The sequence below is a fragment of the Engraulis encrasicolus genome, chromosome 9, assembly GCF_034702125.1.
Source record: "Engraulis encrasicolus isolate BLACKSEA-1 chromosome 9, IST_EnEncr_1.0, whole genome shotgun sequence".
Lineage (NCBI taxonomy): Eukaryota > Metazoa > Chordata > Actinopteri > Clupeiformes > Engraulidae > Engraulis > Engraulis encrasicolus.
The window spans coordinates 37,689,775-37,714,646 of record NC_085865.1 but is presented as its reverse complement, the minus strand read 5'-3'; the positions used below and the strand labels follow the sequence as shown (position 1 = coordinate 37,714,646).

The following is a 24,872-nucleotide window of genomic DNA, read 5'->3' as shown; positions in this document are numbered from 1 at the left end:
GGTAGGCATGGTAAAGCTTTTCCTTCCCATCCAGGCTCATGATGCTGGGCATCTGGGATGCTGGGTGAAGCCAGCAGTGATGCAATATCTACACTAGTCTGAATGAGAGCTGTTCGCTTTCCCTGGGCCGTTTCGAGGTATTTGGAGGCCCTAGGCAAAGAGGGACTTGGGGGCCCATTTTCCTCTTCAAACTGTTGGGGAGGGGCCCCCTAAAGAGGGATTTTGATAGCAGTGCCATTGGCCTATTCCTATCATTTGAATGTACATGAACAGCCATCACCAGGGGTGGCCCCTTTATAAGCTGGGGGCCCAGAGGCAATTGCCCATTTTGTTTGCTTGGTTGTGATAGGCCTGTTGTTCCCTAATGTTTGGCCTGACATTATAAAGATAGGACACCGTGTGTCCCCACCACCACAGCAGATGCAGGTTTGATTAAAAATGCATTGGAGGGACCTCTGCGGCTGGCAATCTGCCCCTGCAATCAGTAGCAAGCAAACACCCTTTCCTCCCTCCACTTCTCCAACACTCTCTCTCTATCTATCTTCCTCTTCTATTCTCCTTCACACCCTCTATCTCTCCATATCTCATAACTCTGTCTCGCCCACTTTTCTCTTTCTCTCTCCTTTTGTATAACCCCCATATTTCTGTCTCTCCCTCCTTCCATTTCTCACTGTCTCCCTCACCTTCTCTACCACCCCCTCCTTTCTGCCTGTCCCTCCTTCCATTTATCTATGTCTACCTTTCCTTCTCCATCTCTTGCTCTCTCTCTCCCTCACTCTATTTCACACCTCCTTTCTCTCTCTCTCTCCCACTCATTTCTCCATGCCACTCGCCCTGAAACATACTTAGCGGCTCGTGCTCTCAAAAATGCACAACTCACTAAGTAAACAAACAGACTCCGCTGGCACATTCCACCAGCCTGGTGTGCATTTCAGTTGGGTTATGCTTCCCATGCAAATTCTTCGACTCTTTTTTCAGAAAGAGTGTGAGAGAGACAGAGAAAGAGAGACAGGCAGACAGACAGAGAAGAGGTCACCTACCCATCATATAGCTGTTTGTGTACTTCTGTTGTGTTAGGCTATTGTGTTATTTTGGGCTATGGGACCATAGTGCTAATACAATCCTGCTAGTAATAAATCACCTTTTAAAGAGAGAGAGAGAGAGAGAAAGAGAGAGAAAGAGAGAGAGATACACACACACACAGAGATACATTTTCAGATAGTTTTCTACACGGCCAGCTTCTTAAGAGTTTGTAGGCTACCACTACAGCTGTTAGTCATAGCCAATGTCATGGACAGACAGATACCATCTCTGAGCTTTCTGGAACCTTCCAGAACAGTCACAGTTCAGGCTGGTGTCGTGTCGATATGAGCTTACTGTCAAGCTGAAATACCAAGTCATTACAGCGCCTCTAGGGGTTAGAGTTATGGTTTGGGTTATGTTAACAGCCCATTGGTAGCCCATCTCAACGACGCATCCAATCTTGACAGAACACCAGGCAGGGATTGTCAGGTTATTTCCCTGAGGGAAAAAAGCTAGTGATTTTATGTTCAGCGTTATGCAATGCTATGAAGCCTGTCTCTCTGGTATTGAAATGTGTTTGCTGGTGCAGGTCAGGACTTGCTTTGTGAGCAGCCTATTATGAAAGCAGTCAAAAAAGAAAAAGAAAAACCTCAGAAATTTCCCCATAAGAGGCCAAAGGCAATCCATGTGGGGTTTTTTTTTTGGGGGGGGTTACACAAAATATAGCACATCTGTCTTCGTCTGAATAGACTTGCCGAGAGACAAGGTGTGTGTAAATGTAGGCAGGGCACTGCCATGTTTAAGGGCAAAGAGAGAAAGTCAAACAAGTGATGAGTAAAGGGCTGATGCGAGTGAGAGAGAGAGAGAGAGAGAGAGAGAGAGAGAGAGAGAGAGAGAGAGAGAGAGAGAGAGAGAGAGAGAGAGAGAGAGAGAGAGATTTTCACAGCGGGCACTCACTACTTCACAGACACTAAGTCAACACAGTCCCTCATCTTAAGATAGAGACACATACCTAAGTGGCAGCAAAAAGCCCTTACACACACTAGCACACTGAGCACGCCCCCACGGATACACACACACACAGACTGGAGTAGACTGGACTATACTCTTTGTGTAAAAACACAGACACTTAGATTCCCTCACATCCATGTGCACACACTGTCATCAGATGGCTAACTAAAAAAAGATAATGGATTACAATAATGCATACTACATTGATTCCCAATCATAGGGACACATAGCAGGGTTACTCAACTTCGTCAATACAGTGCACACGCACACACACACACACACATTGTATTATAATCAGTGCGGTTACAGCAGCTCCCATTTTTACATTGATAGCCAGGCAGCTGACAACTGAGAAGGCAAGGAAACCCTTACACAGCACAGCAGACAAAGATAACAGCTAACTAATGTGGATTGTTTTAATGATCCGGGCCAATGCACTGTGTTGTAGAGTAAAAAACAATGTCCCTGAACCACAAAACCATAGTGGCCTCGTTTAGGCCTACATGACACATTTAATTCATGTAACTCACTTTAACTCTGAATGAAGCTTAATTCCCCTTGGAAAACGTCATGTAAACACTTCACAATTCGGAATTAAATGAATGATCAAAGTAAACTCAACAGAACTATTTAATTCTAAATTGTTAATTCAGAATTAAAAACGCCATATAAACGTAGCCAGTGTGCAGATCTCAATTCGGACAGCTGGCAAGTTGGACATATCCGGTTTGGATGTCCTTCAGAAATTCTGAATCCGAATAACCCGTTTCCACAATCCTGATTATTATTCGCTTTACAAAACATGGGAAATAACTCTCTATACTTGGTCCCTTTAAATGCAAATAGGTTTGTGGGGGGAAAACATTATCTCCACGGTTACACCCAAATTCTGAAAGGTAATTAACGCAGGAGCAGCGGTCTCCGCGGTGACCGTTCTCTTATCGTCTGGGCGCAGCAAGGAAAAGGAAGCCATCTAGAACGTGCCAACATACCTAACCCGCAACAAACAGCTTTGCAATGGCCATGCATCTGCAGTGCAGGCGTTTGCTAGTACTACAGGAGCCAGTCAGTAGTTATGAACCAGTTCAGTTCCTTATTACCCCACCGAGGGACTCCGGGTCTGTTGGTTTGGATGCTATTTTAGAAACTCAGCTGTTAGTGTTTGGCTTCCTTACTGCCACCATTAGTAGTTAATGAGTAGCCTAAGCGAGAGACAACACAAGACAAGTGGCCTACTGCTGCTGCTACTACTACTGGAGTTTGAACAGCAGAGGTGTTGTATGACTGAGCTGAAGATAAGATTGTGTGATTTCACCAACATCAAAGAGGTTTAGTTTCTTCAACTGTAAATTGAAACGTTATTTCACAGATATCAAAGCAGTTCCGTTTCTTCCCCTCTTTCCATGGAAATATTGTTTGCCTAGAGTCCAAATAAATGCTGATGTTGACAGACGAGGCTGTGAGAAATAACAAGAGCATGGTACAATGGGACAATCCAACAGTTAGTGAAGCAGTGACCAGTATGAACTCTGTGAGAATGTGGAGGTGATGTGGCAGTGAGTGAGCAAAAAACTTTATTTACAAGGCAGGTGTTTTAATGTGGTTAAAGTTAACACACACCAGTGAGCAGGCTCTGAACCGCACACGCACGCAAACACACACACGCAAGGCACACACACACACACTCCAAACACATTAGAAATGCATCAAAAGTGACATCAGTTTGATCAAAATCACCACACACAGACAGCGTGAGTGCAACAACCCCCAAGAGGGTGAAACTGAGATTTATTAATCCCATTAGGAAAGTCTTTTTATTATTTTATTTCTCTTGTATTTATTATTCTTTCTGCCCCCCAACCCCCTTAATAGCTAACTGGATCTCCTCTGCAAAATACACAGACCCTCCTTTATTCATGTATTACATAATACATTTAAATAAGTCTCTAATATATTCTCAGTTCTTGGTTTGAGGTTTATGCTGTACATACAATGAAAAATAAGATAATAATAAAAAAAATCACACACATTGAAGCCATGTCACTGGCAATCATGCAGAAATAAGAAAGTGAAAAAAAAGATCACTCTTGCATTCAAAACATACAAAACAAATGAAATCGCCCAAATAAAACAATGCATTATCAAACACTATTAATTTATTCAACATTTTAATAGCATGTACAAATGGAATAAGTTGCCAACACCAGTTAGGAAGGAAGGAAGGGAGGTAGGAAGCAAGGAGGCTGTGGTCAGGGTCAGTGAATATTAGGGGTAAAACGGGGGTAAGACTTCAAACAGGATTACCCCACCTGGAGGGAAAAGGAAGAGAAGCAAAAAGCAAAAAGAGGCTCATTTCAAGATGCACAGAGTCAGAGACAAGCTTGTGCTTTGGAGTCATAGGGGAAAAAAGGCAATGTGCTCTTAGGTAGCAGGGGAGAAGAACATGAATGAACCGAGGAACAGTCATTCGGCAGCAGTCAGTAAAGCCAAGGAGCGGGGAGCGGAGAACATAGACATATTATCTACATGGATGTACACATGTACAGTATCTACATATAAATATGTCTATGGTGGGGAGTGGGAGATTAGACATTAAAAAATCAAAAGTGCAATAAAGCAAGGCGTTGGGATTAAGACAAAAAAGAGTCTTGTGGTCCGAAAAAACAAACGATGGTCCCCAAAAAACAATGTCCATAGTTAACAACAATACCAACGATCATAATTAGAACTCTTGGAATAAATCGGAAATACCTAGAACAATAACAAAAAGCTACAATTCAGTTTTTCACCCGTTCTGCTGGTCTCTCATGGTGATCAAGTAAAATGTCTCCAACGAAACAAAAAATACACAGGTCCAGTTCACAGAAGTTAGGTAACAAACGGCACAAGTCTACTGTATCTTAGCGACATAAAAGATAGAGCTTATAGAGAGGAAAGAAGGAGTCAAAGAGAAAGAGAGCTAAAAAAGAGCTACGACCAAGAGAGATTTGGAGGAGTTGTAGAATAGAAGGGAGGTGCAGAAGAGACGGTAGAAGGAGAAGTCAAAAGGTAGATGTTATACGGTAGGTAGGTAGGTAGGTAGACGCCGCAACAGGTGTGAGAAACAGGTCCAGCAAGAACCAGCACAGAACCCTGTGTCAACCTTTCTCGGAGTGTGTGTGTGTGTGTGTGTGTGTGTGTGTGTGTATATGTGTGTGTGTGTGTGTGTGTGTGTGTGTGTGTGTGTGTGTGTGTGTGTGTGTGTGTGTGTGTGTGTGTGTGTGTGTGTGTGTGTGTGTGTGTGTGTGTGAGATATATAGAATCTGAGGCGCAATGCATCAGTTCAGCTGGTTGAGAGGTCGCTCAAGTGTGAGGCCAGTTAGGGCGAGTGTGTCTGTCGAGATGCGTTGTCGGCGTGTTTGGTGGCGGTAGCGGTGTTGTTGCCGTTGTTGTATTGGAGGGGGGCGGCCCCCCACTCCAAATGTGACGCCACGCCCCCCTGCCTGTACGGCTGTGCTGATTGGCCCACTGGCTCACTTGTTGTCCAGCCTGAGCATCTGCTCCTTACCGTTGACTGTGAGGGACTTGAGCTCGCCATCTTCCTCCACCTCCACGCGCTCCTGCCCATTCTCCACGATCCTGGAAACATGAAACACACACACACACACACACACACACACACACACACACACACACACACACACACACACACACACACACACACACACACACACACACACACACACACAGACACACGCACACACAGACACACGCACACCATCCTCACATTAGACCATCGTGGAGTTTCTATGCAGTCTTAAAGCAACAGTAAGCAGTTTTCGTCTTCGCTCATCCCACAGGTTGGAGGCAGAAGTCTCTCACTTTTATGCAAGTTTGGAGGGGTAATATTTCTGCAGTTTTGTGTGAGATTAATTGTTTGGGTAAAGGTTGATGAAGTGGTCTTTTCGAAATCTTTATAGTTGTTAAAGGTTCAGAAGTAAAACAAAAGAACCGTCACAGGACCAAGTACTTGGGAACAGAGAGTCAGGCTGAACAATCTGAACTAAAAAGTCATAATGCAGTGTTATTTAAAACAGACAGAAAATGTGCTGTGATATGCTTATAAATATTGCCCATATTGCAGTATATAATGTTACATTTTAAATTAAGGTTTATATTTCAATAATTGAAGGGCGGCATCAACAAGCACTATTAAATTATATAATAAAAATCTGTTCAGCTGGCCATACTGTATTTACATGTCTGCGCTAGGAGATAAGAGGCATTGTTATCGCCCACCCCTAACCCAGAGTGCAGCCATTTCAAGAGGACATGTAGTGTTAGTTTGGCAAGATCGAGAGGACAAAATGTCCCCACAAAATGTCCTCACACACGAGGAGACCCTGACATGTCCGACAGTCCATCTCAAACAGCTAATGCTTTGATCTTACAGTATATAAACAGCTGAAACACTGGCACAGAAACATTCATTTAAAATAATAGCAACAATGACAACGTCTTCCATACATACTGTAAATCTCAATGTCTAAATAATTTCTGACAGGGGTCTTGACCACAGTTGAGGCAAACAACCCCATGAAACCTCTCTCTCCCTCCCTCTCTCTCTCTCTCTCTCTCCCTGCCCAACTCGATATGATTGTGCACTTGAGCGATATAAATACTTGAATGAGTCACCTAAACACTCAAGTAAGGACAAACCGCCGCTGGCCGGGGGGCTGAAACTGAGAGCCGTCGCTTCAACACGCTCATAAATATGCACTAGCAAACCCACATGTGGACAGAACCATGATACTACGCACTAGCTAGCCCACATGCTACAGAACCATGACACTAGCTAGTCCACATGCAAACAGAACCCGAACGTCGACACGGATTTGATGACTGGGGTCCCTATCATTGGTAACAATATGAACACACAGAATGTGGACAATTAAATATACACCAGTCAACCCCCATGTGGACAGCACCATGGACATGCTAAGGAAAGGACATACTAAATCACACTGTCACATTACGCCACAGTAGGCCTGAATGACACAATAGAGCTTAGTCTAATAAATATGCCATAACTAGCCCAAATGTGAACAGCTCATAACGTTTAGGCCTATTCGCTGATTGTGTCTCGTGCCATTGATACTGTTGCAATGTGACACTAAGCTCATAGGCAGAGTTCGGCGACATAAATATGCACCAGCTAGCCCACATGCGGACAGCCCATGACGTTGAGGTAGACTTGGGGTCCATATGGTTGGTAGCAATGTCACACTAAAGCCATACTAAAGCCACAGCATGTCACATTAAGTCACACCATGTCACAATGGGAACTTGGTGTACCGTAATAAATATGCAATAAGCTAGGTCACATTTGGACAGCCCATGACATGGAAGCGGATTTGAAGACTGGGGTCTACAGCATGTAATTGAAAGCCTGACTGGCTGTATCATTAAGCATGTAGACAGGACGGGAGTTTGGTCAGGTGAACTTCCACATGTGGGGAGTCCATGACGTAGAGGCAGATTTGTAGATGTGGGGGGTCCATGGCACTGTTACCCTAATAGGCATGTCACACTAAGCCAATAGACAGAATTTGGTCTGGCAAATATCTTATTGAGCTGTAGTGCAGTGTGTGGTGTAGTGTGTTATATGTAAATGTGTTCTCTTTATTACCGTATGTGTTAACATGTTTGTGTGTGGAACTATTTGTTTTGCGGCCATTTTGACCAGGACGCAGAGGAGACGCTCAGTGTCAATGGGACAATACTGGCCGAACACGAACAGAGGCTAACTTTGCCATCTGAGAACTTATTCTAAGTTAAAACCAGCCGGACTCCACCAATGATGAATGCATGATCATATTCGATAATCTTTCTTCTCCAATTTCTTGGGCAAAGTGGCAGCCAGATTTGCTAGACTGACACAAAATGGAAGCCTTGTGTGTAGGCTCATGCCAGGTTGTTGGCACAAATATAGAAAGGTTAATGCGTGTTCTGAAACCGGTACAGTCGTCATTAAATATGCCCCTATGGCATAATGTGCACTGATGCATTGCATGGTTACAAATTGTGTTTACAGTCAACAGAGGGAGGCAACAGGGACTAAGAGGAGCTGTAACTGAGCAAATGGCACTTCAGCCTCCCGTCAACGTCCTTGGCAGCATTCTTAGGTTTATATGCAAGACTGCATTTAAATTAAATGAATTAATGTAAAGCAATTAGGTTACTTCAGTCTCCAGTCAACTTCTTCAATTAAAGATGCAATGTGTAATGTTTTTAGTACTTGATTTCCAGAAGTCACGCTGCCCATTCAGAAAAGTTACCTTTTTCATGAACACTGACCCCCACCATGAAATTCTAAGCATTCATTATGACTGAAAATTGCAATCACATGAAAAGGGGGATCTTCTCCATTGTCTGTCATTTTGAATTTCCATAAATAGACATTTTTAGCTGCAACACTTACTGTACTTTGGTCATACCAGTAAATTAGTTCATTTTTCAGTAAATCTTCATGAAAAGATCAAATTCAGCAATAGACAGCACATTATCAAAGAGCAGCATAGTTGCAACACCTATTCTGGCCACCATCCTACACAGTGCACCTTTGAGATCAAAATGTTCTTTACCACAACATGCCAATCTTATTGGCATGCAGAAAAGGTGCAGGTGTAGTATGTGTCCTTGTGAGAGATTGGGTGAGTGCATGTAAAGCATTAAGGTTGCAAAGCACGTTGGGAAGTCTGCTGACTAATGGGAAAGTGTGTGAATGCAGTGCAGTGAGGGAGTGCACTTTAATTTAGAGGCAGCTATGGCCCAATGGGTTAAGGCAGTGTTTCTCAAACTTTTTCAGACTGAGAACCACTTTGTGTCCCTAAAAATGTTCAGGGACCACCTGTCAACTGAATTGACAGTTGACATGCTAATTTGACACTGCTAATTTTGATGCAGATCACTAACTTTTAATTCACATTAGAAGCCTGTCTTATTGTGGTGACAATATGACTTTTTTTGACTTTGTGTTACAAATATAGCCTACAGCTAGCTTGTCTTGGAAAAGCAGAAATCCCCTCATGGACCACCTGAGCTCTGTCGCGGACCACCAGTGGTACCCGGACCACACTTTAAGAATCACTGGGTTAAGGGATTCAATAGTTTCAGGATTGGATGGAGGGTGGAAAGTTCGATCGCGGTACCAGCGAGGGACAAATACAGAGGGTGTGGTTAAGTGAAAAACGTGTAATCTCTTGAACCTTCATCTTTAACTGCTGTTCTTAATAAGACCGGTAGATAAATCATGTTGATGTTAGGTTAGCTTATTTTTTGTGGATGTGGATTATTACGCATTATGCATTTCTTCATTTTTAACACATGTTAAAGAGACCCAAGACCATTTCTATTTTATTCTTTCCCACTGGGGTCTAACTCTCTTCATTTTTATCTTTTTTTCTATTCTAAGTGATCCACTGTATTCTCATTGGTGTGACTGCAGCCTGCGGCCTGGTTTTATTTGACCATGCACTTGTGAAGCTGACGTACCGTTTGGTGGTGATCTTCCTGCCGTTGATGAACTTGGTGGAGGTGGACACGGAGCGGAAGTTGCCGCCGCCGCCGCCGCCCCCGTTCCCGAACGAGGAGGAGGAGAAGGAGGCGAAGCCCCCACCCCCCATCTGGCCAAAGTGGGAGAACCCTGTGGAGAGAGAGACAGACATATAAAACACACATTCACACACACACACACACAGGCCTCAACACAAACACACATGCTCTCACACACGCAAACGCTCACACACGCAGGCAACACAAGATACAGTACATGGACTCACACAAGCACTCACAGACAGACACAATAACATTATCCATGAAAACAATGCTGTTCTCTCCACACTTATATCCGCAGTAACAAGTATGTGGATACTTTTTTCGTTCGGTAAAATTACGGACAGTGCAACGGTCTTTTGTGACTGTCTGACGCTTGGACACGAATCGAAATGTGTCCCGCCACCGCGTGGGTTACTGTTTTGATGCGCATGCTGATGAACTTTATTGAATGCGTGTGGAATTGAACTGTTCAACGTTGCTTTGATAGTTTGAGACAAGCTTGGACGAAACTGCTTTATTGTCTGTTGTTGATATGCCCGATTAGGAGGCCCTATACGGAGCCCACTAGCTGTCACTGATTTAGGCCAGGTACAGGTTACTGAATCGGAGACACAACCGGAGCCAGAGCTGTCATTTAAAACGCTGACTGCAACACGGCGCGGCAAACTTGGCCATTGCATTCGCAAAATTAAGGAAATGAAAAATAATATTTTTCATCTTATGATGAATGAGAATGCTGATGTTGCTGTTGTGAAGACTGAGTTGCTTGCGTTTAAGATCATACTTGGTGACTTTAATCGTCTACAATTATAGTGACTTTGACATGTCCTCACGCTGTAAACTGATCTTAAACTTCCTAACATTTCTGAAACTGTCGTGTTTTCCTCTTGCCTTCGTAATCTTGATGTTTATCACTAATGGATTATAAAGGCAGATTGCAAAATACACAGATTGTGTCGTCACTTGTAAGTTGAGAGCAAACTTCGCTGCTTAATTAAACCGTAGAATACTTCTCGGTCAGAGACGCTCGCTGCGGACTTCCTCCACGAAGGTGGGGCATCGGCAGTGTGTGCCTGTCTGTTCGCAAGACTACATTGGATTCCTTTTTGATAGTGAACACATTCAGAGAAATGTACCATCGTTTTTTTTCCAGATCACACCCCAATAATAAGTTACCAGCCAAATGGCTAATGAGAATCAACTTGTTACACGCCAAAGCAATTTTTTACCCGCATTTGGCGCCATGGCGCCCGCCAGTGTCAAGCCCTGACACACACCCATACCCGAGTCGAATCCTGAGAAGCCTGCTCCAAAGCCGGGGAAGCCCCCTCCGAAACCGGGGAAGAAGGGACCCGTTGTCCTGCTCCTGCTCACCCCCCTGTGGCGACGACCACCTCCGAAGAAGTCATCAAACGGGTCATCAGCTGAGGGAGAGACAGGGATAAGGAGAGAGAGAGAGAGAAAGAGACAACAAGAGAGAGAGCGAGAGAAAGAGACAACAAGAGAGAGAGAGATAAAGAAAGAGACAGAGAGAGAGAGAGAGAGAAAGACAGAAAGAAAGAAAGAAAGAAAGAAAGAAAGAAAGAAAGAAAGAAAGAAAGAAAGAAAGAAAAGCGAGAGAAATATAGAGAAATAGAGTGCGAGAGAGAAAAATAGTGAAAACTCATTCATAGGATGCTTCCAGTGATGTGTGACCACTAGGATCAGGTTAAGGGCAAGTTATTTGCTGGGCTGGGCAATGACTACCAGGGCAATTACACCACCAACCCTTAAATCACACACACATAGACACACACACACACATCTGCTGTAATTGCATAGCTTCAGAGCAAACCAGAGGGATAATCATAATCATCATCCTCGCTCTGCTCGGAGGAGTGGGGGAGGGGAGAGAGGCAAGATGAGACTGAACATTAGATTCATTTGGAGGAGCTAGGGTGATGCCGTACACACATACCACTGCCACAGAAGATTACACATACCACTGCCACAGAAGATTACACACACGCAAACACACACGCACGCACGCACGGGAGTGGAAAAGGTTGGACATTAGCTGAATGTGGAAGAATTGTGTGATACACATACACCAGCTCCAAAGAGCTCAAACACACACATACACAGACAACACACGCACACACGCACACACACACGCACACACACACATACATACACAGCCATCGGGCCTGTAGACATTCACTTCATGTGGTAGAACTGTGGGATGCACACAAACACGCACAGTCATATACACCAACACATACAGCACAGCACAGTCATACAGCTTCATGTGACACACAGACACCAGTGCCAGAGAGCGAGAGAGCGAGAGAGCGAGAGAGCGAGAGAGCGAGAGAGCGAGAGAGCGCTGTGGAGACGGGCCTGTGTACATCAGAGTCTTAATATCCTGGCTAGCGGTTTAATTCCTCGCTGCTTTCTCTTTTTTCTCCGGAACATTCCTGGCCATTTCCCCCTTCCTTCTCTCCCTCTAAACCAGTGATTCTCAAAGTGTGGTCCGGGGACCACTAGTGGTCCGTGACAGAGCTCAGGTGGTCAACTAGGGGATTTCAATTTTACCAAGACAAGCTAGGAGTAAGCTATATTTGTAACATTATTACAAAGCTAAACATAGCATTTCACTACAATAAGACAGGTTTGTGAATGTGGATTAAATAGTAAGTGATCTGCATCGAAAATAGCAGTGTCAAATTAGCACCCATCAACTGTCCATTCAGTTGACAGGCGGTCCCTGAACATATTTGCGGGCACAAAGTGGTCCTCGGTCTGAAAAAGTTTGAGAAACACTGCTCTAAACTGTGAGCAGCGTGTTCTGGCTGGGGAGCCCAGGGGAGAGAGCCATTTCATTACCCCTATGTAGGTCAGGACAACGCTGGAATGGCTTCAAAACAGACGCCTTTCTAACACATACAGTACGCACACACACTCACACTCGTGTGAATACACAAGTTTAATCATAGAGGGAGAGTGTATTCAGAATAGTGTTGACCTTTTTAGATTTTTTTTTTTGGTCTTTCACGACTTCATTGATAATAGGACGGTTTGAGAGGTAGACAGGAAGTGAATGGGGGGAGAGAAGGGGAGGGCTCGGCAAAGGACCCGGGCCGGGAATCAAACCCGGGTCGGCCGCATGGCAGTTGTCCATGGCAGGGCCGTGTTGATCTTTCTAATTGTAGGAAGTAGCAAACCCAGCTCACTTCACACATTTACATCTAGAGATGTGTACGCTCATGGACTACACACACATGGACTACACACGCACGCACGCACGCACGACCACACCCTCACCACACACACACACACGCACACACGGCCCATCTGTACCCACTTAGGAGAGTGTTAATTTTTAATAGTTGATAGCAAGACTCGAACACTCGCACAGAGAGAAAAGGCTGCAAGGTCATGATCCATGCTCACACCTAAAAAGGGGAATGACAATTCTCTCGGAACGTCCCTCTCCCTCATCTGTACACACACACACACACACACACACACACACACACACACACACACACACACACACACACACACACACACACACACACACACACACACACACACACACACACCACACACACACACCAGAACACACACACACACCAGAACACACACACACCAGAACACACACACACCAGAACACACACACACCAGAACACACACACACACACACACACACACACACACACACACACACACCAGAACACACACACACACACCAGAACACACACACACACACACCAGAACACACACACACACACACACACACACACACACACACACACACACACACACACACACACACACACACACACACACACACACATAAATAATCCCTCACACACTGCACGCACGAGGACAACCTGAGGACTTGCAGGCTGTTCCTGACGCATGACGCATCTTTCCAGGAGAGAGTGTTTGTGATGTGATGTGATGTGTTGTGGGCCACGGCAATCACGTCCTCTGACCTGGCACACAATCACTCATATTTACAACCAGGCCCGTCGACAAGGGGGGACAAAGGGGTATGTTGTCCCGGGCCGAGGGAGATAGGGGGCCCAGAATTGGGTCCCCATTACATTGTATGTATTGGGTCGGGGGCCCTTTAAGATAACTCTTTCCTGGGCCCAGAAAAAGCTATCAGCGGCCCTGTTTACAACCCTCTCCCCTACACACAGGGCTGGACTGGGGGGAGAAATAGGGCCCGGGCACTTTTGGCTTAAAGGGGCTTTTCAGAAATGTTTAAAAAAAGATATGCAGGGTGCGCCGGGAAATGCCCGGTATGCCATATGGCCAGTCCAGCCTTGCCTGCGCACGGATGCACACACATATGCACGCACGCACGCCTACTCCCTCTCCAACACAAACAGACAGACGGACACCACCCACCACTGCTACCCCCAGCTGGGTGTAGAGTTCCCATCCAATGCGCCAAACCCGCCTGCCTAGCACATAATATCCTGGCCCACTTCACCAACGGTGTGTGTGTGTGTGTGTGTGTCTGTGTGTGTGTGCGGTTGAGTGAATAGCAGGACTGAGTCAATGCCAGGTGAGAAGATTTGGACACACACATCCTGCCCCACATCACCCACGTAGTGTGTGTGTGTGTGTGTGTGTGTGTGTGTGTGTGTGTGTGTGTGTGTGTGTGTGTGTGTGTGTGTGTGTGTGTGTGTGTGTGTGTGTGTGTGTGTGTGTGTGTGTGTGTGTGTGAGTGTGTGAGTGCGCACGCGTGTGTGTGAGTGCGCACGCGTGTGTGTGCGCGCGTGTGTGTGGTGGAGGAGGGGTCTGTGTATAGAGCGGGCTATCGTAAGCCAGGCCAGGCCACCTCATCATGTTACCTGCAGCAGCTGTCTCAGGTGACGGTACCGGATGGAGCAGGCTACTGGATCCCACCTGACCTGGCGTGAAGAGAATGGGCACCGACCAGCTAAATCTGGCACTTGCCACACAATACACTGAGCAGGACAGGGCATGCGACCATTATGTGTGTGTGTGTGTGTGTGTGTGTGTGTGCGTGCGTGTGCGTGTGCGCGTGTGTGTGTGTGTGTGTGTGTGTGTGTGCGTGCGTGTGCGTGTGCGCGTGTGTGTGTGTGTGTGTGCGCGCGCGCGCACGCGTGGAACAGGTGACAAGGTCTCCTTGTTTTTAAGCTTGTGTGTTAAGGTGATCGCAATGTGCGTGTGTGTGTGCTTGTGTGTTAAGGTGATCACAATGTGCGTGTGTGTGCGCGCGTGTGTCCCCACGTGTGATGTGAGGCATGATAGTCAAAGCCAGCCACGAAGGCAGGATGATAAGCCGGGAAAGTTTCTATACTGGTCCCTGTGAGGCCAATCAGGGAAATTAGGCCCTGCATGTGATGGAGACCCACTTAGGCGTCAGTGGCCTGCTTAAGTGAACTGAATGCATCTTTCAGTTAGAGGACATCTGGCATTCATTCTGGCTGCTATTTCATTTGTGGTTTTAAACAATAGATATCATCTTTGGGAGGCTTTACGGGAAATTTGATAAGAGGCAGTTGTGTGAATTGGTTCAACAGATTTTTAGGAATGTGAGGTAGGGAGCACAACACTGACAACTTACGTTTCCATGCCTCACTTGCTGAGAAAAAAAAAACTTTCCATGGGTACAATAAAAATGTCTATACTACACTGTAGTAATATATGAATAAAATTTGAAAGTTATTCAAAGGAGCTTCTGATGAATTTTGGGGAAGTGCTGAAGTCCTCTGAGGAACCCTGAGCATTCTCTGAAGAACCCGAATATTCCTGGAAGGTTCCCCAAGGTTCCCTAGATAGCCTTTTTAGGGATTCTTCCCCATTGGAAGGGTTTCACAAAGAGCCTTTGGGTTCCTGGGTTCTCTAAGGAACATTCAAAAATACAAACCCCAACTCCGATGAAGTTGGGACGTTTGGTAAACAGTGAATAAAATCAAAATGCTATCATTTTCAAAACATTCAATCTATTCATTAGATGAAGAATAGTGAAAAGACAACATATTAAGTGTTAAAACCGAGAAAAAAATATTGTTTTGGGGGACATATGTACTCATTTCTAATTTGAGAAATCCAACACGTCTCAAAAGAGTTGGGACGGGGATCAGTGAAATTTAGTAAACATCCAAATAAGATAAAACAACAAAGAAGAACATTTCAAAATGAATTGTACTGACGGACAATATAGGTGTCCAGGTATAAGATCATCACAGAGAGGCTGAGTCACTCAGAATGAAAGATGCAAAGGGAATAATTACCATAGTTATTACATACATTTTTGAATTCCCTTTGATTTACCACGATTGAGTGTATATAAGACATATTTTTGTTAATAAAATCATTGTATAGGTTCATGACATCATGAAATATATATTGGCTGTAGTCTCACTCTAATTCCTGGAGTGCTAGAGCTATTGAAAATTGACCATATTAAGAATGCTTAATGCATGAAAATGACACAGGGGTTAAACATTCTCCTAAGCACCTGAGCTCACTTGAAATAGACCCAGAAGACATGGGAAACTGTCCTTTGCTTACAGAAGTCAGCAGAAGTTGTAGAAGTCCATTCTTTTTGACAATAATAGAGCATTGCACATCCTGTGCTACAGTGAAAATGGACCATCCAACTTGTGTTAGTGCTAGCTTCAAAAGTCAGCCTCCATGATGGCATGCGGATGCAGTAGTGCATTGGTTAAGATGTTCTCACTCATCTGTAGAGTTAAATACAGTGCTGAATGGTATAAATGGGTTTTAAACAGCATGAAAAGCCACTCATGCATTATATTTTGAAGGGAGATCTTCGATTACTGCCACATAGTAAGGTCAAATTGCATTCTCTACTATGTTTTAACAGTGTGGCTCCATCATAAGGACCAGCATGTGATAAAATGGTGGGTTTTTGGTCAAGACCTGTCACACTGTAAGCACTACAGAAAGGAAAACATTGCAAAACATGACAAGGAATACACCCACCATTTAAGCTGGTGAAATCATGTCCAAGATAGGAATTAACACTGTTTTTTATATAAAATCATCTCATCGGTTAATGTATTTAACTGTTAAGTGTTGTCTTTTGTTTTGTTTTTAGTCTTCCTCGACATTTGCTGCCATTTATTGTCCCCGTCCCAACTCTTTTGAGACGTGTTGGATTTCTCAAATTAGAAATGAGTACATATGTCCCCCAAAACAATATTTTTTCTCGGTTTTAACACTTAATATGTTGTCTTTTCACTATTCTCCATCTAATGAATAGATTGAGTGTTTTGAAAATGATAGCATTTTGATTTTATTCACTGTTTACCAAACGTCCCAACTTCATCGGAGTTGGGGTTAGTATGAAGTATGGGGCAGCCAAGTGGTTAGGAAGATGGACTTTAAATCAGAGGGTTGCAGGTTTGAATCCCACCCTTCCACTCCCTACTGCACTCCATGGCTGAGGTGCCCTTGAAGCAAGGCACCTAACCCCACACTGCTCCAGGGACTGAAGAAAAATTAAGAAATGACTGGTTGTTGACTAAAGTGTTAAAAGTTAAAGACATGGCACATGGTTTATGGCAGAGTAGCGTCACTCATACTTCTTTCACATTTTGCCTTATACTATTTTTGGTCTTGTGTCTTAATCTTGAATCTAAAACCTTTAAGTCATGTTGGGCGACAACTCATTAGGAAAGGAATCGTCTCACACAAATGATTGTATTTCCAGCCCGTGGAATAACCTTCAAAGCTTGGCGGCTGAATATGTCCCTCTATCTATTTCAGATTAGTCACACTTACATCACAGCACACGCATACTTTCATACACATTTGACCATCCATCTACCCACCCACACATGCATACATACACACACCGTCTCCCTCCGTCTAATTCATTCTCTCCCTCAAACACACAGACAGACACAGACAGACACAGACACACACACACACACACACAAAAGCCGTTAGTAAAACCCCCTTCCCCTTGCCCTTCCTCTGCCCCTGCCCTGCCTCGCCGTCACCCCTCCACCTCCACCTCCCCATCCTCCTCCCCCTCCCCCAGGCTTGGCTGGCCCTCTTGTTTTATACGGAAGCTATTTCGGAGAGCATTCCAGGCCTCTGATGCAGAGTCCACTATCGGCTGCCTGGCTTGACTGGCTGGCTGGCTGGCTGGCTGGCTGGCTTGGCTGGATGGCTGGCCCCACCGCCACACTCCCCAGCTCAGGGGTTCAAGCCTTATTTAGTGTGGAGAAGGAGAGAGAGAAAGAGAGGGTGGGTGCATTATCACACATGCCATGACCCCAACACCACCACAACACTGCGAGTGGGGACCCACCCCAAAAAGCCTAGCGCATATCATAAACACATGGGGACAGATGACACATGGGGGCAGACGAGACAACACATGGATGTGTACTGTGCGCGGTACTACTATAGGAGTCAGTGTGGTCCCCTTCCCTTCTGACACGCCCAGAGAGTAAACACATGGGCTGACACATGGATGGGCGGGACACATGGATGTTTAGTTTACTATGCAGGTACTACTGCAGGCATAAATCTGATCCCCATTCCGACCCACCCTAAAATGCCTAAAGCCTTAACACATGGGCCGACACATGGATGAGCACAGCACGTGGACGTGTACTGTACGAGTACTATAGACATAGAGGTTCAAAAATGAACTACGCGTGGGCATTGTTTTTAATATGTCCATGTAGGACTTGTCAAATTAATAACTCAATTTGGAGTGCCTTAGTCAGAGAATGTTTTCTTATTTTTGAACCTGGATGTACAATATGTTGGACTAAAGCCAAAGCCAAGGACAAACTCAAGAAGCATACAAACAACCAGGATACAGAATATAGAGTACAGCATATTCCACAAACTCATACTATAGACATACTGTAGATCAGATTGTCTTTCAGCACATCCCATTCCAAAAATCCTTAAAAATAGTAACGCGTACTACACATGTACATTAGGTTGTTACAGGGTATATACACCAATCTTGAATTCAAATTGACTATCATTTAATACCTTTTTTCACTACCTTTAGATGATTGTAGACGGCACTTCGTTGCAAGTCTTAACAACACACATTTTTTGCAAAAAGATGCCTGAAGGGAAGCAGTGCGGGGGGACAGTGCCATGCTCAGGGTACCTCAGTTATGGAGGAGAACGAGGGAGAGCACTGGTTAATTACTCCACCCACCAAACAGGTGGGTTGGGAGTCAAAATGACTACTTTTGAGCTAAAAGTCTAACCTAACCACTTTATTTTGAATCAAAATGCTAAAAAAAAAAAATAATAATAATAATAATAATAATAGCTCGTTTAAAAAAAAATAAAAAAAAACCTTTTGAGCAAATGTACAACTTTTAAGGCCATTAAATTTTGCCTTTTGAATTTATCAACTTTTAATACTTTTTAAAAACCCATAGACACCCTTTGTTAGTCTTTTTTATATATATACGAAGCGCATTGAATTGCACCTGTGTGCAAATAAACTTGCCTTGCCTAGGTGTCAATCTGATGCCCCCTCCAACCCAGCCCCAAAAAGCTTTCGGCGTAAAAACATGTATTAGCTTGACGCATATATGGGTGGGCAAGCGCAATGCAGGCATGGATCATGGATGTGTACTACAGGGGTACTCAAGCCCATCAGTCTCATCCTAATACGCTCTCAAGTCTCATCCATTACATTCATGTACACAGAGAGACACACGTGCGCATACACACACAAATATACGTACCACATACCGTATACAGATGGTCTCATACACACACACACACACACACACACACACACACACACACAAACACACACACACACACACACACACACACACACACACACACACACACACACACACACACACACACACACACACACACACACACACACACACACACACACACACACACACACACACACACACACACACACACACACACACACACACACGTGCCTACTAGCAGCCAGCCATATATAAACTCACGTAAACATGCTGACTATCTAGCTTCCATTCCTATGCGCTGTACCCCTCATGTGTAGACTGCAAAACCCACCCCCTGCTCTCCCACGCACACACACACTCCTTCACAGACAGACACACGCATACTCACACAGGTACAGGCACACATACACGCGCGCTCGCACGCAGACAATACACTCTCCAAAAGCACTCCAGGAAAACCTGTCTGTTCTCTCCACTCTCCTATACACACAAATAGCCACTCTCCCTCTCTCACAGGTACAGAGACACACTTCATACGGTACTCCGCAAACCACTCTGCTCTCAGACTTAACCGCACCGCTGCGGACCAGCACTCCAGACAGACAGTGCTGTCACACACTCTCCCCTGTCTCCACTTTCTTTTCTTTACTCACCCTCTCTCTCTCTCTCTCCCACTTTTTTTTAAAAACATGCTCCCCCTCTCTCCTTCTCCACCTCCTTTTCTCCCTCACATTAGGGCTGGGCAATATGACGATATATATCGTTATCGTGATATAAAAGTGTATATCGTGACCTTTCTCCTATATCGTTTATATCGTGATATTCAATTGTATACAACTGATAAAATTACTATCATTTAATTACATTTCATGTTGTCACATTACACACTATAAGTTCATGTAACTGTAAAAATAACAATAAAAAGATCCATTTTAAAGAAAGGTTGTTTTGCGACATGAAAAAATAAAGAGCAAATAAAGAGAATAACGGAAAACGTATGTAATTGTGCTATATCGTGATGTATATCGTTATCGTGATATAAAGTAATCCATTTCGTGATATATTTTTTTCCCCAGCCCAGCCCTACCTCACATACTGACACACACTCTCCCTGCCACCACTTTCTTTTCTTTACCCATTCTCTCTCTTCCACTCTTTTTTTTAAACAAGTTCCCTATCTCCTTCTCCACCTCCATTTCTCTTGCTCCCTCACATACGGACACTGCCTGCCGTTAGTCCTGCTCTGCTTTCTGTCGGGAAGATGTTTTTCTCTCCTTCTGTAAACACGCATCTAATTTCAAACTCAATCTGTTTAATACTAACAACACCCAAGACACATTCCCAACGTCCGTTCACTTCTAATGGTGAGAAAGTGCTGGTCTACTTTACGCTCCAAACCTCAGGAGTCAAAGGCTAACCTCAAACAAACAGCACTCTTGACACTGTAATTTACTGAGCCTGAGGGAGTATCCTGACAACAAAAAAACAGAGAAGAATGGCCATCAGCAGATTTGTCTATGTTTATGAGCAGTGCACACACAAGAATGTGTATGTGAGCGTGTGCGCACACAGACAGACACACAGACACACACACAGACACACACACAGACACACTTGGATGATGGATGCTCCTCGTAATTAAGCAGGATTAGGCAGCAGCAGAGAGAGTGTTTGCCTGTGTGTGTGTGTGTGTGTGTGTGTGTGTGTGTGTGTGTGTGTGTGTGTGTGTGTGTGTGTGTGTGTGTGTGTGTGTGTGTGTGTGTGTGTGTGTGTGTGTGTGTGTGTGTGTGTGTGTGTGTGTGTGTGTGGTGCTGTACTAAGAGGTTCTGGACACCCAGGCTGTGGACACCAACCAAGTCTCACAGCTGGATAAAACCCCTCCCCCCATGGACACATAATAAGGGTTCCTGCTCTGGAGCAGCCAGGGGATAAACAGCAGCCATTGTTGTTGTTGTTATTTATCGTTTGGGTTTGTTTGTTTTTTTCTTTGCCTTCTGGTTTCTGTTGATCTCTTCTGGGCTCTGCTTGCTGACTGGCTAAGCTCTAAGCGATTAGAGACACCAAGCCTCAGTAGGAGACACTTCCAACAGCAGGCTTCGCTTCAAATGATGACAAAAGAGATGGCCAGACTTGAGGCTTAACACACAGTAAAAGAATAACGTGTGGCTCACTCTTTCCCCCCCTTTTTACGCACTTATTTAATGCAGTGATCTCAGACCGTTTTACTGAGGGGTATTAAAAAAGGCTTCCCAATCATGACGCTATGCCTCACTCCGACTTGTGCTTTACGACAGCGGTCCGGATCTATTAAAAAGAATCTGTGGCTATCTGCTCAGGTGATTAACCGCATGTGACCACGTCACCAATGGGTCTTTTTGTCACCCTTGGCCAAATCAAATTGCATTTGTAAATGGTGGCGTCACGGATATAAACATTCCATTTGCTGTATGCACTATCAAAAAGATGGAAATCCGTTTCATTGGAAATATTACAAACCAGACTGAGTTCACAGAGTTTCCCTTCCTGGATCTGATCACCCATCACCCTGTCCAAGTTCACTGCTGGCTCGCCTCAAAGACGCGAAAGTTACAAGATCGCATAACTGTGTTTACCGAAAAAGTCTGCAAACGGATCTCGGCCGCCGAAGAATTCCCTGAAGACGTCCTCTGGGTTCCGGAATGTGAAGCCACCACCAAAGTGGTTATCATAGTGTCCTCCTGAGAAAAAGGAGAAACGGGGGAGGAGAGGAGAGGAGAAGAGAGGAGAGGAGAAGAAGGGAAGATGGGGGAGGAGAGGAGAGGAGAGGAGAGGAAGATGGGGGATGGGAGAGGAGAGGAGAGGAGAGGAGAGGAAGATGGGGGAGGGGGGAGAGGAGAAGAGAGAAGAGGAGAGGAGAGGAGAGGAGAGGAGAGGAGAGCAGGTGAGAGGAGAGGAAGATGGGGGATGGGAGAGGAGAGGAAGATGGGGGATGGGGGAGGAGAGGAGAGGAGAGGAGAGGAGGTGAGAGGAGAGGAAGATGGGGGAGGAGAGGAGAGGAGAGGGGAGAGGAGAGGAGAGGAGAAGAAGGGAAGATGGGGGAGGAGAGGAGAGGGCAGGAGAAGAAGGGAAGATGGGGGAGGAAAGGAGAGGGGAGGAGAAGAAGGGAAGGTAGGAGAGGAGAGGAGAGGAGGGGAGGGGAGGGGAGGTGAGGGGAGAGGAGAGGAGAGGAGAGGAGAGGAGAGGAGAGGAGAGGAGAGGAGAGGAGAGGAGAGAGACAAGTTAGCCTTAAACTGTGGGCCTTCCATGACGCAATAGTATAAACATCCTGTGGAAGACATTAAACACAGAACACCTGCTCCTTCAGCTCAACCTTTGCACCTACTGTTCTACTATTATACAATTAAACAATACCAGTTAGAAATATGCTGTATTTTCATTATGTTACACAATGATATATACTGTACATTATGTTATATGTTAAATATTATATACTATAGTATATATGTGTTATATACTAGAGTAGTTTTACACTACATATATACACAGTATACTATAGTAGTTTTACAACAATACAATTGTAGTATAGCTATGTCAAGTCACGTCAAGCTGACTTGACTTGACTTTACTACAATTGTATTGGTGTAAAACTACTCACTTTCAGTACCAGTGTACAGTAACGCTTCCATACTGTCACATGACAAAGATAATGGTACTAATGTGTCAAGCAGTTGGTTACGGCACTTTCCCAATCAAAAGATAGCCAGAGGGCCTGACATTGTGTGCCCATTTCCTGTGGAACTGTACTTACTTAAGAACATCTTAGTCACTTCCTGTTAAGAGTCATGCTGAGTACAAGAAAAACGGGCTGGTTGCAAATCATTTGAATGGCTGGACCGTAACTGGCTAAATGAAAAGGAATGCGTTTTGCTCTCAAAATGTATCCTAGGGGCAATGCTCTCTGAACATTAATGTTGTCTGAATATCACCATACCACAAGGATGGGAAGACACAGAAGTGATATTCTGCCCAAACATACTGTAATGACATACTGTCATTTTGTCATGTCCAGAACACAATGGTTGAAACCACTTCCCAAGCAACAGGATTTCGAACTTGCCCAAAACGTGCATAGGTCATGACACTTCGTGACACTGACTACTATAAAAATAGTAAGAGGATGCTTGGTGAGGCAGACTTTTTAGTTTAGGCATCTTTTAGTTTACTTGGTCCAGCACCCAGTAGCATTTAGAGCAGTGGTTCTCAACCTTCTTTGAACAAACGCCCCCTTGACCTTATCATAAGTCTGAAAACACACCCCTTAGGATTAACAAATAAAATACCCCAATGGCATGAGCACCACGCCCCCCCCACCCGAGACTCTCTAGTGCTGTACAGCCCCCGTTGAAAAACATTGATTTAGATGGATGTGCATGTTTTCTGTGAGTTCAACAGCACTTAAATAAGACTTACCTCTGTCACCACCTCCTCGACTGAGGCCTTCCTTGCCAAACCTATCGTACTGGTTCCTCTTGTTCTCTGGTGGGAAAAAACAAAGAGCATATGCTGCCGTCAGGCAAGTGGCCTTTAAGAAGCATCAGGAGGCCACGCAGACACACACAGACACACGCACACACAGAGACACACGCACACACAGAGACACACGCACACACAGAGACACACGCACACAGAGACACACGCACACAGAGACACACGCACACAGAGACACGCACACAGAGACACGCACACAGAGACACGCACACAGAGACACACGCACACAGAGACACACAGACACACAGACACACACACGTGTGCACGAGCACACAGACTCACAAGCACAAGCACGCACACACAGGGTGTGGGGTGGGGAGTGTGAGTGAGGGGAGTGGTGCCCCTTTCCCCTGGGGCAGAGATAAGGCACTTAACCCCTCCAGTGAAAGTGGCTGGTAATTGTGTCTAGGGCTGCACGATTTTGGAAAAAATCATAATCACGATTATTTTGGTCAAATCGTAATCACGATTTTAAATCACGATAATTGTTTTTTTTCCCGATTAAAAAAAAAAAACTATAACAAAGAACCAAGCTATGACCAAGAATGAATTAAGTTTACATACGGGATGAGCAAAATAAAATGAATTGTAATAAATATGTAAAGGCAATAGCATGAAACTTAGGTGGAAAGATTTCTGGCCAGAAACACCAGCCTATCAAAATGTTCTGGCTTCAAGGACGCTCTCAAAGGTAGGTCACTATTGCCACGATTAAATCACGATTGAAATCACGACTTTGATTTCACGATTTTATCACGATTTTCGATTATTTTCGATTAATTGTGCAGCCCTAATTGTGGGATTTGCATAGTGTGAGATACACGCGCCACACAGCCTTGACTTCGAGGAAAGCACAATTGACTGACGCAAAACGGCAACAAAATGTGTAAGACAGTACATTCAATGTTGACATTATTAATGTTAATCTAAATGTCAGTAGAGTTGTGAGTGTGTACATTAAGACTGGCCTAGTTGTAGCTGAGTGTACAGTCCAGGCTAACT

At 44.7% G+C, this 24,872-nt stretch overlaps 1 protein-coding gene across 3 annotated transcripts in view; it reads right to left on the bottom strand.

Moving 5' to 3' along the window:
* Positions 1–24,872, bottom strand: part of dnajb6b (DnaJ heat shock protein family (Hsp40) member B6b) — an 82,850-nt gene that overhangs the window by 24,108 nt on the left and 33,870 nt on the right. Inside the window, exons 4-9 of one of the 3 annotated variants that reach the window (XM_063207090.1) lie at positions 23,793–23,858; positions 21,956–22,060; positions 10,860–11,054; positions 9,568–9,718; positions 5,582–5,652; positions 4,171–4,343 (exon numbers count right to left, since the gene is read on the bottom strand). In XM_063207090.1, coding sequence (XP_063063160.1) covers positions 4,300–4,343; positions 5,582–5,652; positions 9,568–9,718; positions 10,860–11,054; positions 21,956–22,060; positions 23,793–23,858 — 632 coding nt within the window. In that variant the 3' untranslated portion in view covers positions 4,171–4,299. Of the gene's footprint in view, positions 1–4,170; positions 4,344–5,581; positions 5,653–9,567; positions 9,719–10,859; positions 11,055–21,955; positions 22,061–23,792; positions 23,859–24,872 lie in introns of those variants that run through there. The other 2 variants (XM_063207087.1, XM_063207089.1) reach the window with 2 other exon arrangements.